At 43.7% G+C, this 18826-nt stretch overlaps 1 protein-coding gene across 5 annotated transcripts in view; it reads left to right on the top strand.

The window, feature by feature from the left end:
- FARP1 (FERM, ARH/RhoGEF and pleckstrin domain protein 1) overlaps positions 1–18826 on the top strand; it is a 203470-nt gene that overhangs the window by 172351 nt on the left and 12293 nt on the right. For all 5 annotated transcript variants that reach the window (XM_017732620.1, XM_017732621.1, XM_017732618.1 and 2 more), the window contains 5 exons: positions 752–841; positions 2990–3123; positions 12235–12316; positions 14984–15221; positions 17224–17354. In XM_017732620.1, the coding sequence (XP_017588109.1) occupies positions 752–841; positions 2990–3123; positions 12235–12316; positions 14984–15221; positions 17224–17354 (675 nt within the window). The remainder of the gene's footprint in view (positions 1–751; positions 842–2989; positions 3124–12234; positions 12317–14983; positions 15222–17223; positions 17355–18826) is intronic.

Genomic DNA, 18826 nt, shown 5'->3' with positions numbered 1-18826 from the left:
AGCCCAGCCAGTGGCTGCTGTGTATGCCAGCTGATGATGGTTCCTATGGGGGTGCATTCTGACTAGGAAATGCCCACACAGACTCCCTTCGCAGGGCATTCACAATGTTTCCACTGCATCATATGTCTTCAGGGAGGAGATGAAGAAGATCTATGGATGTTTTTTCCTTAATTTTTGCTTCCTGAGCAACACAGAAGATCAGCTGGGTTCCTTTGGCTCTTCAGAGTTAAGAAATTTTAAATCTGTAACTTAGTCTAAAATCCTTCCCCTCTCCCACTGTTCAGTTGTCCAGCCTGGGAAAATCTTACAGGTTTGAATTTTTTTGAAAGTATTTTTCCTGTGGATTATCATCCTGATTATAAAATTTACAATGATCAGACACAGATTTTTGTCATTTTGTCAAATTTGACATTTGATTCAAGTGGTCATCTAGCCTGCAAAGGATGTCTTCATAAAGTTCACAATATGTCCTGTTCCAGGAATAGACTGAAAGGAACATCAACACCCCAAAGCTGTAGAAATCATGTTGGCAGGAAAAGAAGTCTCTCAAAAACCCATAGAAAGTACTTGTTCTCTTGTGTTTGCAAGGAAGGATTGTTTTTGGGCTTCAGGGCTTAGGAACATTCAAGCATGAGTCACGATATAACCATAAGCAAGGGTCACTGGTTTGTAACTCTCTTCATGATTTACTATCTACGGGTTTTTTTCTCCATAAAAGCAGAGGAAAACCTAATGTGCTTGCAATTCACAGAGGTTCCCAACTGAGAAAGCTTACTTCATGGCTAAAGAAGTGGCGACTACGGAGAGAACATACCTGAAGGACCTTGAAGTCATCACATCGGTATGTTTACTTGAGCGTTACTCACGAAACACGTGAAGCTCTAGTCAGTGGTGGTATTTCATCTGCTCCATTTAACATCCTAGCTGTTGCATGCTGCTTTTATATTCTGCACTGTAGGTATTCTTTGCCGTGCACAGGAGTGCTCCTCCAGGGAGGAAATAACACAAAAATCAGAGAGTAGAGGTTTGCTCTGTGGTTAGTAACATGCACTAAGAAACTGTATCAGGTTGAGGAACTTGGGACACGCTTCAGTTATTTTTTCTTGCTCTCATGCTTTGTGGTTATAATTACTAAAAATGCCTGTGGGTTTTCAATGACTTCTCTTAAAACTGAAGTAGCTCCTTAGGGGCACATATAAATGTTTTCTACTGTATTAAATGCCCTCCATTTAACATGAAATATTGTGGAGTACCTATTTGAATGATTCTAATTTTTCAGTGAGTGAAACTGTGTGTTAAACGAGTCATTCATCTGTAGCATCTGATCAGTGTGGTTGCTAAAATCACCAAGGCAAATAGCTGCCATATTTGCGCACACAGCAACAGTCTTGTTTCACTTTGAAGAATAATGTGTGCAAGATCTGGTCTTAAATAACCATTTTCTGTGAAATGGCACGGGATCCAAACCCCTTCATGGCATTTTGGCCAGCTCCAGATCTCTCAGCTCTTAAATCACCCAGTAAGGTGCATTGCCGACTCCTGTGTTGAGTGTTGTGGAAAGGAGGACGTGCTTCAGGGGAGAACTTTGGGACCAGTTGGGAACCAGGGACGCACCTTCTCCTCAGCTTCTTGTCTGTTCCAGGATCCCACATGACAGATGCAGCTAATCAGAGCCCAGCTTAGACAGAGGCAATATAACATGGCTTTTACAGGCAGCAAGGTAGCTGTGGCCCCACTGCTACTCACCCTTGCTTTCTGGGAAGCCAACCTGCTGAGAGAAGTGGCCAGGTTCTGTGGGATAGTTCTACAGTCACTGCTGCAGTCTCAACAGCAGATAGCTGTTTTCATCTAGTATTTCACCCAGTGGCTGCAGAAACAAAAAGTTCTAGCTCTTCAGAGCTAAACCCCATTTCCTACCCTGTCCTTTATTCTTGTGGTAGGCAAATTTGAATTTGCTGGATCACCAAGAGGGTCAGGCCCGATGATTAGCATACAGCTGTGCTCCACAAGTGACTGGCCCAGGAGGCCACTGAGAGTGAACAAGTAGCTGATGTAGTTGGAAAAGGAACAACTGCTGTGCATGACATTTGAGACTTGGTAGATGTGCTTCAACTTTAGCTCTCCTCGGTGCTGAGATAAAGCAGGGGAGACCGAAGCTTGGGAGGGATCTCTCTTCATCCCAGGTCTGGCTCAGCTCCAGCTGATGTAGTGTCAAGCAAGACTGTTGTAACAGCCTACTATGGTCCCAACAGCCTTCTAGCCACTGCTGGAAGTCAACCACAGATAGCTGGAACCCCTCAGGACAGTAAGGAGGGAGCAATGTTACCATGTTGAAGATAATAGGCATTGCTACCTTGGCAGGCTGCCTAGTCCTGTGGTTTTGTGTGACCCATAGTCTATTAGGGCGAAATAAAGAGAATATGGAGCAAGACAGAGCAGGAGCCTGTTTCAGTCTTTGCAGTGTCTGGCACTGCCACGCCTGTTTTGTGATAGCAGCGTCTTCCTCTTGTTCACTTTGCAAAGTGATGTCCTCTGTGTGCACACAGCAACATGGGCGTGGGTGCTTACTGAACCAACTCCTGCCAAAGGCATTTCAGACGGAACTCGGCAAAAAGAAAGTGCAGAGCATACTTCTTTTTGATTTTACTGGATTGTTTGCAAGTGTTGCAAGCTCTCTTGCACCTCCAGCATTTCCAAATTCAGTTTGTATAGACTAACCAGTTTGGGTTTGAAAAGAATTTTCAGGATTTGATCAGTGATGGGAAAGGGGCAGGGAGTTCCTTTTTCAACTATGCAGGGCCTGATCTCTGATAGGAGCACCAGTTCAGCACACAGGAGTTTCAGGGATAGTCTGGGTTGTACTCCTAGTGCCAGCTAAATAAGATCCTTGCTGGCTTAGCTGTGAGGAGTATTTGGGTTACGTACATAAAGAGAGCAAATGATTCTGCATTCTACCCACTGATAATTTTGCTTCTTTTTTCCTTTGTAGTGGTTTCAGAGTGCAGTGAGTAAAGAGGATTGCATGCCTGAAACACTGAAAAATCTAATTTTCTCCAACTTTGAACCGTTGCACAAATTTCACACTGGTTTTCTCAAGGAAATTGAGCAGAGACTTGTTCTGTGGTAAGACTGTTGATTGTTATTTATCTGTATTATTTCATGCAGTTTAGCATTTTTGCATTCCCTTTTTGCTAACTCCTTGTGATCTACTGTAGTGCTTAATTTGTGAAAGTCACAGATGTTGGTTATTAACAGACAGGGTTTATTGAATCGTGCTTTGTTCGTGTTTACTCGACAAACTCTGTTGTTCAGATATATCAGTTACAGACATATGCAAATGAGATCATCATTCTGGATGAAGCTTTCTCTTGCCAAATGTCAGTGTTTCTACATGGCAGATCTTTTGAAGAACATGCTGCAAGGAAGGCTTATCAGTAATAAAGAGGAAGAGGCGAAGGACCAGGTTCTGTTTCTGTCAAAATAGGCACAGGCTGGGAGGATTTCACAGATCAGCTTCTCATTCTGCAGCATTGCAGCTGTGACACTCTCAAGGTCTACCTTGCACTCTACAAATTGACAGAGTGTTGGAAAAGGACACTGGGCTTGAAAATTATCTATTCTTAACATAATAGTGACAGTAAAACATGGCATTTTTATGAAATAGCTATGAATTGAGTAATTCTTCCCTGGCAGGACTCTTAATTCATTTGACCATTGAAATCTTGGTGGAGGCAGCAGGACAAGCAGAAGCCTTCTGCTTGCTCTGATTAGACCTCTCTGAACTAGATTGTCTTGCTCTGTGTAGGCAATTTTTGTAACTTTGGTTCTGGGAGCTGAGCTTTTCCTTCTCAGTTAGAAAAGTGACAGTGAAAATCACGTGAAAGCAGAGCAGGCAGACCTAATGGGTGTTAATCAGTTTAATCGAGGTGGGTGCCTCTTTAACTAATGAATCAAAACAATAGCAAAACACAGAGTGTGTGAGTTTAGCTCTTATGATGTGGTGAGATCATTGAATGAGGGCACAGCACTTTGCAGACTAGTGCTGTCCAAACCCCCCCTGCACAGTTGCAGAATTAGCAGGTGTTTTCTGGGAAGAGGGAAATGTGGTACTGCCTCTTAGAGCTGATATCCTCACCCAGGACTTTGGTCAACTTATTACTCCTAATGTAATTTTTAATGTGTGTATATATATAAATATATATATAATTTGTATATGTATTTATATATAACTAACATAGTTATTCCTAAGGTATGTTCTGCACAGCCACCCTGCCTGTATCTCTCTTTTTTTCATTGGGCTGTTCTGGTGTTAATTGCATTGCACTATTTATTACAGGTACTCCAAAAAGGTTTTTTCAGATGTTACAAAACACTGATTTCTTCAACCTTGGTGTAAGATTAACAGTAGTTGGAGTTAATCCCCAACTAGTTGGGGCTAAGGTGGGCAGAAAAGGAAAATTTATACAGTTAGTAAAGTTCTGCTCTCTATCAGACCAGTCTAATCTCACTGGGTGCTGACTCCTGGGGCACATGTTGAAATAGATATACCCCCTATATCCTTCTGGTGGCATTAGAGGTGGCTGGTGGCATTAGACGTGGATGCAAACCTCCTGTTCAGGTGTGATGTTTTTCAAAGATTGGATGATGCTGCACTACCAGCCTGCTGTGGAAAGGTGACATTGTAGTAAGTAGAGGGAAGGGCCAGTTATGTTAAAAGAAAGAAAAAGTATTTAGGCTTTTAGAGTTTCCATGGTTTTACTTTGTTTCTCCTTTTCAGTCAGCTTCTTTTAGAGCTGAATAAACCTTTTGTTTTCCAGCTTCTCCTTGGGTCCGAAGGTTTCACAGGGTGGTAAACCTCAGTTTAAAGTTTCTAATATCGTATTTAAACTGCACTTACCCTGCGATTTAAAGTGCTGATCTGCTGCAAAGTTACTTTGCAATCCAAATTTGTTCAAAAATATTCTGCTGAGGTAACTTTGTCCCAGCTGGGCATCTCATTCTCACTTTGTCAGCTCAGCTATTGCATGTCCTTCCATAGTTAGTGTAAAGCCACTGGGAATTCTCTGTCAGCTGCTCTGAATCACTTGACAGAAAAACAGTCACGTTCCTGCCCGTGGTCTGCATTCAGTTTGCAACCAACAGCCTGGATGCACCTAATGTAAGACCCCCATTGTAGACAGTGGTTGTTGTTAAAGTTCTGTAAGATTTGAATATGTGCCTTGGGAAGGGAAGCAGACTTGCTGACAGGTATTATTTTGGAGGTGTTGATGTTTCTATATCATGCCACAGATGCTGAGATAAGCCGCAAGCAATAAACTCTATCCTGTAGAGATTAGTGTTTAATTAAACAGTGAGTGACAAAATTAAACAGCCCCTCAGCATCTACAAGAAGCTAGTGGCAATGTGGTAGGGAATTCTGTCAGCAGCATGGTCAAGGTCATTTAGCTCAATGTCTGCACTGCCAGAATGGTACCCCTGTCTTTGGCCCCAGGTGTTTTTAAGGCAGTGAGTTCTGGCTGTGTTCACCACCTCCAGGCAGGTTGCTCCCAGCTGCCCAGCAAATCATAGGCCTGGCTGAAGTGCTGGTGCAGCTGCAGGCAGATGTGGGCAGGATTCAAGCCAGCTCATTTAAATCTGACTCTTCCATGTCAGCTCTTAAATTTCCAGGCAGGTGGATGGGGGGAGGAAGGTGGGACGCTTGTCTTGAGACAAGAGCTTGCTCTGCATTTGTCAGAGGGTGATGTGTCCTACAAAAAAAGGGCCTTTGAATGAAAGGGTTGTGGACTTCATCAAGCTGCTGGAAACCCCTAGCTACCCACATGTCCTCTGGGAGCTTGTGTGAGAGAGAGAGCCTCCTGCAACGAGTCATCTGTGTTCCCCTAGTGAGTAGGATGCTGGGTTTTATCAACTTAAAGTGCAATTCAGCCTGCTCACTCTACACAGACATAAGTGCAGTTCTCTAAGGTTTGTTTCAAGCCTTCATGCTGCATGTTGGAAGATCCAACAGGAGGTCATTCCCTGCTCTCTTAGGCCTTGGATCATATTGAAGCTGAGGCTGATGCAAAAGAGCTGTAAGGAGAGCAAGGCTCAGGGGGATTGTGCATAACAATTGTTAGATGTCTCCACGCCTTTAATTTGTTAAAACATCTATAGACTTTTAGTATTTGGCTGGGAGAAGCTCAGATTGTGTCTATTATTAAAAGCATTTCTGGCTTGCTTGAAGACTTCTGAAGTGTTTGAATCTGCAGTCAGGGGCAGGCTGTTTGCTACAGAACGTCTTAAGGGCCAGTATCCTTTTGACCTGGTTATAGATTCTGGCAGGTCTGATCTGTTTCTTTACACAGTTCACCTATTTTTCTCTTTAGTGCTGCATTTCCTAAGAGCAGCACATCTCAGTGTCCAGGGCCTAGTGGTAGTTTCTAATACAATATAGATTGATACTGACACCAATAGCCACCTGCAGAACATAGGAATTCAGTGCATTTTTCTCAGCCAGAGTTTCTTTCTGGTCACGAAACTGAGGAGATTCCTGGTGGTTTTTTTGCACAGCATCCTAAGATCAGTGATCTCATGCTCTGGGCCGTGTTTCCAGCCCTGCCTGTGCTGTTGCAGTGCCCAGTAAAGCAGCCCATGAGTCTCCTCAGTTGGCCCAACTGTGCTGAGCTCTGGAGACTGGCCATGTTCCCGGGAACAGGTGAAATACCCCACTGGAGGCTGTGTGGTTTGAGGAGAGGAAGGATGACCTTTGGTGGATGCAGGCAGGCATGGTGCTTTGCCCTCTCACACAGGAAGGAAAGAGACGAGGAGAAGAGCCGGAAGCTGCCTCAGGTGGGAGAGGGAACAGCACAGGTCAGGCTGTTCTATGAGCAAGTGCCAGAAGAGGTGCATCCGGCACTTGGGCATCCAGATCCTGGTCCTGGCTGCCAGGGCTCATGCAGGTTGCTCCTCAGCAAGGCTTTGGGTGCAAGGCCAGGAGTTTACAAGCCTTTTTGCTGGGAGAAAATATGGGAGGCATATGTCAGTGACTTAAAGCCGGCTCCTGTTTCCCAGGGCCGGTGAGATTTTATGGCAAGGAGGGAGAGGTGTGGGCAGTGCAGGTGGAGTGTGATAGACTTCATCAGCTTCTGGGCAGTTGAACCTGAGATGTCAGTTAGGTTCTACTCCTTCTTTTACCTCAGCTGTTTAATAAGCTATTCATTTGGGCCGCAAGCACTATTTTCTGTCCAAAAAATTTGACCTCGTCTTTCCACACCCCTTTAAATGTATTAAAAGTTTCCACACTGGTTTCTTTAAATGCTGACAGAAAGTGGGAAATGGAGAACCGTAAGTATCCCCCTTTGGCTGACCAATGAGCAGCATAGAGAGCAATGCTGGGGCAAGCCAGGATAGCTGTTTCTGCCCAAAGAAGGCCCTCATCAGGTAGTACAAGTCTGTGTTTTGGGCCTTATCCATGTGCTAGGAAGGAAAAGTGTGACATACTTCCCAGAAGTGCAGGCAGACTCATCTGCTTCCAGGGAAACTGGTAGTTTGACTCCCAGATCTTTCTGAGGAAAGCTGCTGCTCAGTGTTACCAGATGGGAATGTGTGGCTGGTAATTTGCAAAAAAAGGGCTCTTAGATCTTAGCATATGAAAGGAGAAGGCGCAATCAGGATTTATGGAAGCAAAATTTAAAACCTCTAATGAAAAAGCACTCAGGGAGGTGTAGGAAGATGAGCCAAATGTTGATTTATTAACCACTTTTTGTTTGAGAATAAATGCTTGCGCTGAGGAAGAACAGCCTGATAGACAGTTTATATAAACAAGGCAGCAGTCCTTATCTGCCTTCTCAAAAGCAGAGTGCTGACTGTTCAGCTAGTTCTGCATGTCTGGTGAGGAAGCATGAAGAGGATGATTTCAAAAGTGTCTTTGTCCTGTGTACAGAAATGAGGTATATGTTGTACAAACCTCTGAGTTATGCACTGCAGATTCCTGAGACCAAGACATGGAGACGGGCTTGGTGCCAGCACACGGCACTTGATTTTGAGAGGAAAGTTTTCATTGCTGAAGTCACTTCGGGGTACCTCTGGGGATTGGAGCTGTGCTACGCCCAAATTAACTGGAAATCGTGGGAGAGAAATAGCATATCCAGGATCTATTAGTCAGAGCTAGAGCCCATCTCTGTGGCTCTCCCAGCAGGATATGCCCAGGATCAGCTCTGAGGCTGTTCCACAGCAAGATGTGGAATGCTGTTGCATTAACAGTGGAAATGTAACATTTTCATGCAGTGGTGTTACTTGCTCTGATCCCTTACCATTTAAAAGCATTACTGATGCATGTTTGCTGTAGGTGGGGTTTCTCCCACAACAGGGGTAGCCATCTCAAAGTCTTTAAATGTATGCACAATCTGTGGTATGACTGTGGATGAAGCTCAGATGGCTTCAGCAGTGCATCTCGTAGGCTCTGAGCAGTGTGTCATGCTCCACTTAACTGCTGGAAGTCCAGCTGCAATGCTGGCTGGAATGGGCAGGGCAGTAAGAAGTGCTGTGTAACAGCAGGGTGTGAGCAAGGAAGGGGGTGTTTGCTTTTATTGACTCTTCTTTTCCAATTACAAAGCATTTTTCTTATTTAAAAGGCAGTTGTAATGGGGAATGTTTAAGGTATTTTTTAACATTAGAACTTTAGTTAATAATAAAGTCATAAAAAACTTCAAAGCATCTAGATGTTCAAAGAACCAGCTGTCGTATTCAGGAGGGAGTTCCTGAGCACGTAACACAAGGTCACACATTGTAAATATAATTTGTTGCAATTGATTTATTATTATTTTAGCTGCAATTCAAGGACTGCAATCAAAGACTTTTGTGTACCTCAAAAAAAAAAAAAATCTCTATTGAGATATCTCTCTCTTCTTTTTTGCCTTTCCACCATCCCCATCGAATTTCTGTTCCTTCTGATTCAGGATATGGGCTGACTTGAGTTTTCTTTCCATTATTTTTTCAATTATATACACTAAGAACTTTATGTAATTTGAAAATCTGACGGGGCTGCTTGTGTAATCCCTGTAAGTCAAGCTGATGGCTGTTTAGAGTAATACATATAAGGTAGTGTCTGAATTTCTTACCAGGTATAACTCAGTCTCCTCTTCCCTTGCTATTGTACACTTGCATTGCTGTAAAAAGGAAGGGACTACTTGGATAAAAATGGGAAATGACCTTACTATACAATAATGTCCTAATTTTTCAGCATAATTTTCAGTGGCTTTAGACCTCCCCCCACAATGTCAGTGGAGTAAGGGCACATTATGTGTGGGGAAAACAGCTCCTACATCTTCTAGGGAGATGGGCATCATAAATCAGCTCCTGATGAAAAGCTGTGAGACCCTAGGCCCTGAGCTTTGTCCCTTGTCACTGGCAGACACCATGTTCAAACAGTGACCCGTGAAAACAAGGAGTAAGAAGAACAATTTAACCATTGATGCACAACAAATGAGCAGCTTCTTCCGTCTCAGCAAGCTGAGTGTTGTTATTCAAAACATACAACACAGGGAGAGCTCTCTTTTCTGCTCCTGTGCTTTGGGCTGTTGTAGCAGTAAGGCATCATCTGATATGTTGTATCTTTAAGTTTTGGTTTTATATTCTGTGTGTTTAGATGCTCTTTTCTTGGTCTTTCTTCTTGTTTTCTTGGGATTTGCATGTTGAGGAGCTGGGGAAGATGGCAGTGTAGCATAGGGTTTGCTCCGCGGTCTCAGCATGGAGCTGGGGTAGAGTGGAAGGAAGCTGTCATGTTCCCTCATGCCCAGCTTCAGCTTTCCCTGCTCTCTGTCCACTTCAAAGCCTACACGCCTGTGCATCATCCCCAGTGGGAAAATAATCTCTGTTGCAAGGGATAGATTTGCCTGGAAATAAATAACTAAAACAAGAAGAGCCTCTGGAGCAAGGAGCATTTCTGCATTTTCTTCTAAGAAAACCCTGGGTTTATTTCTTCCAGCAGGATGCAGCTGTGTGCAGCACAGGGCATCTCTGTTGGCCTGGGCTGAGGGCTCTGGTACCATTCAGCTCTTCGCTATTGAGCCAACAGCTGGAGAGAGGCTATTGCTTTTGGGGAAGCCCCTTCTCTCTGTCTCTGTCACTCTGCCAGGATGCAGAGTAAGTTTTCAAAGCCCGAAAAGCCTGTGGCCGAGGCCAGTGAAGGGGGACTATTCATGATGCTTTGTGTGTGACTGATGTGGTGAGATGCTGTGCAAGCAGTCAGTGTTGGTGGTGCTGAAGAGGGTCCAGCAGGTCAGCTTTTAGGAAATAAGGACCTGACTTCCATGAACAACCACACTACGTATTAGCTGTTGGAAGCACTCACTGTGACTTTGGCAGGCTTGGGCTCAGCCTCTGAGTAGCTAGTTAGTAGATAAGAAATTTGCAATGTGTATTCTAGCCAATCTGTGTCTTCAGATCAGGAAAGCAGCCTCTAGAAAAAGCAGTCTGTAATGATGTACTTAATATTTATCTTGGCAGTAAGTAGATAACTATATATTTCATAGTCAGAAAGGCACAAAACTGCCGAAGTCCATTAGATGAATTCAAATGTAGAGACATGGAAAAGGATCCAGGCAGTGCCAGAGAATTAGAGAGTAACAAGTAAAGCAGGAATTCTTATAGAGATAATTGCTGGATACAGTGCCATTGCTGGCAGCAGCACAATTTCATCTGGCTTTGACATTTCTGAGCTTGTGTGTAGAGGCCCAGCATGAACCATTTGGGAGGGGATGCTGCATGCTGGCTCCATGGGTGGAGGGTGGCTTTCCCTTACTTCCTGCCAGTGTGGTGCTACTGCCTTGGACTTCAAATGGTTGTGGTTTTCATTCAGGGGCACTTTGATATGCAGCACTTGGAGCAGAGCTTTAGTGGCTGGAAGGTTTTATTTACAACCTGTCAGAGGAAATCGCAGTGGGGAGAGCTGCTGGATGGGTAGGACATGGGGGAAGGGAGAATTAAGGAGCAGCATGGAGTGGAGAGGATTTGACAGACAGAGGCTTTCTGGAGACAGAAATTGTACTTTTATCCTCAGGTAATGTGAAAACTGTAGTCTTGTGGTGTCCATACATACATGCTGTTACTTTCAGTTCAGACCATTTCTTGGGCATGATTTGACTATGGCAGTGTTTATATTCCGTAATGTTTTTGCAAAACAGTGATGGTAATTAAAGTTACCACTGACACAACCCAACTTCCTACCCCAGTGTAACCCTTGGGTTCAGAAAAAAACATTAAGAAATCTTGTTGAGAACTGGTTTTCCTTGCCTGAATAGGCATGTGGCTGCTTGGGAGAGTTAACAAAATAGAAAATTATTAAATACAGCCTATGAAATTGGGTGTTGTTCAAATGAACATGGAGTAATCTCTTGTTTATCAATGGAGTCTCTTTGTCTGTTGAAAGATAAAATTGGGAAGGGGAGAGGGACAGTGGTTCTCCCCACACACTCCCTGTGATTTTCTTTTTAAAGCGTAGCTTGGTTGGAACAGATCTGTGACAGGTTCTTATAGTCACGATTTTTCAAAAAACACGTGTTTGGTTTCACTCAGAGCGTGCATCCTTGCCTGTCTCACACATGGATTTAGATACAGGAATATCTTTTTTATCAGGAGCTGTGTTTCTCCTGGGTGCTGCACTCACCAAAGTGCCGCTGGCTGGGTGGGAGGCAGCAGTTTGTATTTGTAATACCGTAAGTGACATACTGAAGGAAAATTCCTGCCACTATGTAACACTTATGAGTCAAAGCCAGATGCCAGATGGATTTGGTTTTGGTTTTTTTTTTAACCCCACTGTCCCTTGCACAAGCAGAAAGCTTTTCAGAGGAAGAACAACCCCCAGGTCCTGTTCTGGAGTTCAGTCATTGTATCTGAACAGAATTAATCTTCTGCCCTAAGATCACATATTCTCATGGGATTTTGATGGCTCCTTTTCCCCCAAACCATTTCCAGCCTTCTCTGGTGTGTTCAAAATGCTAGCAATTTTCTTTAAAAGTCTAATCCTTCTGTTAAGTGCCTGCCCTCTCTGTTGTTAGGAGTGAAAGGCAGGCTGGGTGGAGGGTGTACTGTACCTGGGAATTTCATGTCTGTCACGAAGATTCCTCACACGCTTTTGAGTGAAAGAGCATGGGGGTCAGGATTTTAAAAGAAATGAGCTATTGAGTTTCAGTGCTTACAAGTGATTATGCAGTTTTATTGCATGACTGAAGTGTGTGGCATTTCTGTTGCTGACAGGGAAGGCCGCTCTAATGCTCAGATTAAAGGAGATTACCAAAGAATCGGAGATGTTATGCTAAAGAACATTCAGAGTATGAAGGTAGGAATGGTCCTATAACTATTAAGCTTTGACATGGATTAACATTAGCATGCTTTTCATTTTCATATGGTGTTGCCTCTTGTGCTTGTTTTTGCCAGTTGTAACCAAGGCTTATGCTATGAAAGTTTCCTTTGATGATGTAGAAAGCATCGGGTGGGTTTCCCTGGGATTTCAGAATTGCAAGCTGATTTTAAGTTCTCCAGCCCCTTTCCTTCACTCTCCTAATACAGAAGCAGCAAACACAAAAGTTCGGGAATATTTCATTTCCAGTTCTTTTTTCCTTCAAATAAGAAGGGAAAGCATTGGAATTTGTGTGGCTGAAGAGACCGTTCAAATGCTGAATGTGCCTTTTTCATGCAAATATTCATGTTAACATGTTGCAGGATCAGTGACCATAAACTGGATATTGATTTGACTTGGGAAAGTTATATTTGTGCACTACGGTGCCAAGTTAGGTAAAAGGTTTTTGAATCATGAGAATAATTGCCTCTGATCCCTTTAAAACTAGAAGTAAAAATACATACATTAACCATAAATCTAGGTGTAATGTTCAGCAGACTTTGCAACTGTTCTTGGCCTGGCCAGAGCATTATTCTTGATGCTCTGTGTTACTGAGAAAACAGTGTGGAATGCAGGCACGGGAGCCTGTGAAAAGCCTATGGACTCATACAGTATGGATGCAAGCTCACCTTACTGTAATGTATCTACACATCCAGGTCGGTGTGGGGCAAAACATGGCACTTCACCTTCAGCATGCAGATCTGAGGGATTTTGAAACACTCCAATAAATCTTTCCTTGGGGATGGCCACTTGGACGTTCTGCAGTTAGTAAATGGAGCAGCCTTGAGTCCTTGGCTGGAGGAAAGGGCAATTTAATCATTACAGCTCTCCTGAGATGTTCACTAGGACTCGGTTTATCTTTCAGAAGGACAGAGAGAGATGCAGGAAAGTGAAGTGACGCACGGGCGATTAAACAGCAGATCAGAAAAAGGGAACACAGAAATCTCGATTTACCATCCCCAGCACAGACAGCCTTGTCACCAATAAGGCAGCCTTACTCTCTCTGCAGTGTACTTAGCCAGGAACTGCTTTTCCCCTCAAGCTGTAATTCAGATGCATTGGAAGAAATGTAGAGGGGATTTTTCTACCTCCATCCCTGCACTCAAGAAGTATTCATCTCTTCACAAACCGTTTTTAGAATACCAGAGAGCTTCTGACAGACCCTGTCTCTGCTTTTGATATCCTGCAACATTAAATTGTCTGTCCTTTGCTGTCTGCAGGTCCTTCTGGGGCACTAGTCTAAAGGCAGTGTATAGTCCTCACTGTAACTTAGACCTGGCAGTGTGCTTTCATCTTTCCCATTTTCCCTTTCCCATTAGAGGGAAGATCTCTTTGCTTTGAGATCCACTACCACTGATCAGCTGATATGTAGAGGAAAGAGTCAAAAGCTAGTTCAACCTAAAAGAACTGCACAAGAAACAATAAAGTTAGATAAAACTGTATTTATTTACCATGAGACACGTTAAAAGATCTGCAAACTGACACTGCTTGTTTAACTAACATAGGAAAGAAGTTAAGAGCAAGTAATTAATGGGCAGTCTCTGTAGAAGCCCAGAGGGTCTGCTGTGTCTTTTTCTGAGTTACAGACTTGTAAAATGAATATGCAGTGTGTGGAGGAAGTGGCTTGGCTGTAGGGAAGGTATGTTTCTGGTAAACATGTCACAAATCACAGGAGAGAGAGTGTTGACTGGAAATGTGTCAAAAAGCACAAAATTCACATTAAGCCAGAATGTCTTCTCAAGTCCATTCAATTTATGCATTCAGTTTCATTTTGCTGCTGCTTAGTATTCTACCATATACTGGAAAACTTTAGTTGGCTGCTCAGAGAAGCTCTGTACATCTTGAAGAACCAGTTCACTTTTCACAAAACACAATTAATTCCCTGTAGAAATTGTTTTTAAAAATACTGTGGAATTGTTTTAAGGGGGAGTTGTGAATATCTGTGATGCTGAGACCTAAATGGAGTTACGTATTTCATGCAAACCTCATTCATTGCTGGTGTGCAGCTCCCTTGCTGGCAGTGGGATTATTTAGAAACAGCACTAAGGAGAAGAGGACGTAGTCCAAGGATGAAGAGCTTGTAACATACCCATTTCTGTCATGCAACACCTCTGTTTTTGTGTTTGTTCCATTTCCCAGGCGATGCAACTTCTCGTTAATAAGAGGAGAGCAGAAGCTAGAAGTCCATTTGCCTGCATCTCAGTTCCCCAAAACCACCTAAGGGAACTGGGGCATCTAAATCCCTTTGTCCTTTTAGAAAACCCCATTCACATTTTTTTGCTGTCTCCATTGCACCTACTTGCATGAGCTGTGTTCATGTCATCTCCTTGCCTTTGGATTTCTCACTGATAAGAGACTTAGTTTTGTTGAATCATGTACTTTTGTTTTCCTGGGAATGCAGAGGGGGTGGGGGGGTCTGCTTCAAATGAGTAATGCTTTTTTCTCCTTGGCAAGTGAATATCAGAGCCATTGTGTTGTACAGTGATTTTGTTTGCAAAATCCCTACTGCTGTGCTAGTTGGATGTGTTATTGGATTAGGTATGGGCTGAGTCATGTCTCTCAGTGATTGTTAAGAGAGAGCCTCCTCTTTTCTTTGATGCATAAAAGCAACTGACAGTTCACCTGCGAAAGCACAATGAGATTTTAATGGAGCTGGAGAATGGGATCAAGAACTCTCGCAAGCTGGAGACGTTTTGCAGAGATTTTGAACTCCAGAAAGTCTGCTACTTGCCTCTCAATACCTTCCTCCTCAGACCTTTACACAGGCTTATGCACTACAAGCAGATAATGGAGAGGCTTTGCAAGCACTACCCTCCAAGCCACATAGACTTCAGGGATTCAAGAGGTAAGTAAGAGAAAAGACATCAGTTCTTGGAGCTGGGGAATGGCATCCAAATCCATTAGAGGCATACGGCTGGAGAAAAAGATTTTTTTTTTTTTAAGCCTACATCAAAAGAGGATTGAGTTGCAAAATCCAGCCCTCAGAACACCATAAACAGTACAATTAAGGTTGCTCTTCTATACACATTATGCCACAGTCTGGGCAGGTACTTGGAACAGAATTCTGCTGGGGGTTATTAAACATACAGAAGTGAGAGCAGGTTCAGGAAGTCTCTTGAACTGAAAACAGTTGGGAGGTTGGGAGGGAGCACAGGGAATATACCATATGTGCTTGTGTTGTTCCTAGCTTTCCCTAGAGATCCTCTAATAACACAAAATACTAGCTCAGGTGAACCTTTGGTCTGACCCAGTAGGGCTGTTGTTATTATGTCTAACTGCTATTTGTCTTTTTTTTCAAGACATACAATTTGCTCTGTTACCATTTCCGTGTTTCAGGAGCTCAAAGCAGCCAGCATGGGTTGGTTTTGGGTTTGGGGTTGGTTTTTTTTTTTTCAAACATGAAGAAATTGCTCTCCTGTAGCCTGAACTCGCTGCCTGCCGTTTCTTTCTGATGGTTTGCTCTCCTTCCTCCTCGCCCCCGTCCTCCACACCTCTTGTAAGCTTTGTGTGGTTAAGGATAACTCCGTTATCTGGACAGCATTGGTGAAGATCTGTGGAAGAGCTTGGGCAGGGAGCAGCGCTCAGCACGACTGCTCCCAGGCATAAGGTGTGAGCTGAGCTCCCTCAGATTCTGTGGGATGAGACCCACAGCAGGCAGTGCCCAGAATGCAGAGCCAACCTGACCTGTGGCAATAGGAAGTGCCACAGAGACCTGTGACACTGGAGTGCTGTGTGACACAGGTGTTGGCCAAATGTCGCTGCTGCCTGAATGATCTCAAACAAGGCAGCAAGTAATGCCTGCATTTTTTTCAGCCAAGGCTAGAGGATGAGGATGATGTGTCCATTCTCCTCTCCCCAGAGAGAGTAGCAGTCTGTAAAGTGCTCCACTTTTGTAAAGGATACGAACATGAGATTCACAGGTGAAAATAAGAGAACATGAGAAGGACAGTGTGACTTAGAGACCCCATCACTCTGGGATCAGTCTCTCACTAAGGTGTTTACAGATTCTTCTTAAAGGTCATAGTCTACAGGAAGCAAAAAAAAAAGTGAATTGATTCCCAGCAGAGAGCATAGGTCTCCCACTAGCAGGTGGATGAACTGAGCAATGATGTAAGAAGGAGAATGGAACCGCTGTTACTGTTCATGTGGCTGTGGTTTTTTAACACAAATGGCTGTAACTGCTCTTCTGGCACTGAAGTCAGCCTGTGTCTTTGGCCCATTCAGAGACTGCCCACCCATCCAGGTGTATCAAGGCTGGTGCTCCCATACATGATGGCACAGGCAGTGTCTTTGGAGAGAATGGAGTAGAGCTGTGAGGTGGCTCAGTGATGTGCAGCCGTTTGGTTGTTCTCGAGGATGGGACTGAGGACAGACCCCAAGATGTTTGCCATCTGAAATGATACAATAAGTGACACTGCCATTTCCTGCTGTTTTCAAATAGGAACCTGACCCAGTGTGCTGCAAGCAGGGGGGAAAATGCTTTTTTTTCAAGCATAAAGAGCATCCCTAGATTGATCAGAGTTGTAGGAATTTAAGTCCTTTATGAAAACTCATTCACTGGTGCTCTGGATTGACCCTACTGTACTTAAAAAGTTCCTGTGGCTAAAAGAGAGCAAACTTTTGGTTTAGGAAAATAGACTGTCTCTTCATCACAACACTCCACCCCTTCCACGGTGTAAGATGATGTTCAGAGTTTGTGTGGGTTTTAGTCTGCCTGAGTAGCTTTATGCTCTCCAGAAGAGTAGCACAAGGAGATTCATGAGCTGGGTACTGCCGACAAAAGCTGTATTTCTTTTTGAACATTCTTGTAAATTTTTAATAAGCACTTTATGGATTTGTCCATCTAGCTGCTTTGGCTGAGATTTCTGAAATGGTGGCTCAGCTCCATGGTAATATGATAAAGATGGAGAATTTCCAGAAGCTGCATGAACTGAAGAAAGACTTGATAGGCATGGACAATCTGGTGATCCCAGGAAGGGTAAGTAACAGAGTTGGGATCAAGATTTGATACAATTTCAAATCATTAGGTATGTTTTAAAAACCTGTTTATTAGGGGCAGGTGTGAAATTGCCTTTCCTCAAACAAACCTTTTTCTGTCACTAAAAACTGTCAGATGTAAACATAATAATGCCAAATGTCATGGTTTAACCCCAGCCAGCAGCCAAGACCCACACAGCTGCTTGCTCACTGCCCCAACAACAGGACCAGGGAGAGAATCAGAAGGGTAAAAGCAAGAGCACTCGTGGGTTGAGATAAGGACAGTTTAATAGGGAACGCAGAAGCCACACACACAAGCTCAGCAAAACAAGGAGTTCATTCACTGCTTCCCATGGGCAGGCAGGTGTTCAGCCACCTCCAGGAGAGCAGGGCCCCATCACGTGTAATGGGGAGTTGAAATGCCATCACTCCAAATGTCTCCCTCCTCCTTCTTCTTCCCTCCACTTTACATACTGAGCATGATGTCATCTGGTCTGGAATATCCCTTTGGTCAGTTGGGGTCACCTGTCCTGGCTGTGTCTCCTCCCAACCTCCCATGCACCTCCAACTTCCTCACCAGCGTGGCAGTAGGAAAAGCAGAAAAGGCCTTGGCTCTGTGTAAGCCCAGCTCAGCAGTAACAAAAACATCTCTTTATTATCAACCCTGTGTTCAGCTACTTGTGCCCAGCACAAATCCAAGACACAGCCCCATAGCAGCCATGGTGAAGAAACTAACTCTACCCCAGCTGAAACCAGCACACCATAGAAAACAGCACCTTTAAAGCAGGAAAGGCAATCCTCTTTATTACCTTTTTACTGATTCTTTAAGCTCTGTCTTTTGTATAGATTTGGACAGTTTCAGGCAATTTCAAATATCTTTTACAACAGAGGCAATAAAAATGGAGTATTTATCACAGCATTCAGAACTTGAGCAGTTGCACATTTTATGCTGCCCTTATTTTCTTTTCCCAGCCCTCGATGCTCGAGCTTGACAGATTAAAGACAAGTAAGGTATTTGTGCTGGGGTACCTTCAGCCCTTTCACCATGCCTTGCTTTGAAACTCATGGCCCTGTGGAGGAGCAGTCTCTTCAGTCTACATGTAACATTAGGCAATAATTTTTGAGACAGTGTTGCCTTAAATAAACACTTTTAATTCTGGTATAAGCTTTTTTAAAAGCGAAGGCTCATTTCAGAAGAAATGAGCCACTGTGTAATATTTGTAGCCTTTTTTATTTTCCTAGGCAAATGTATCTGTGTGTGCAAACTTGACAGTTGTCTGTTGCTGAAGTAGTTTCCTCCCCATCCCCTTGACTTTTGTGTGTAATACTCAAAACCAGAACGTGCGGCCAGGTTTGAAGTTGATGTGCCATTGGGAAGGCAGTGCTGAGCACAGGTATTTCTGGATTTGTGGCTGGTCTCCACTCCCTCCCTTTACATATTCCCTGTCTCCCAGCAGCTGCCACAGCTCCTGT

This window comes from Corvus brachyrhynchos, unplaced genomic scaffold (genome assembly GCF_000691975.1).
Source record: "Corvus brachyrhynchos isolate BGI_N302 unplaced genomic scaffold, ASM69197v1 scaffold12, whole genome shotgun sequence".
NCBI lineage: Eukaryota > Metazoa > Chordata > Aves > Passeriformes > Corvidae > Corvus > Corvus brachyrhynchos.
This window is presented reverse-complemented; position numbering and strand designations above follow the sequence as displayed.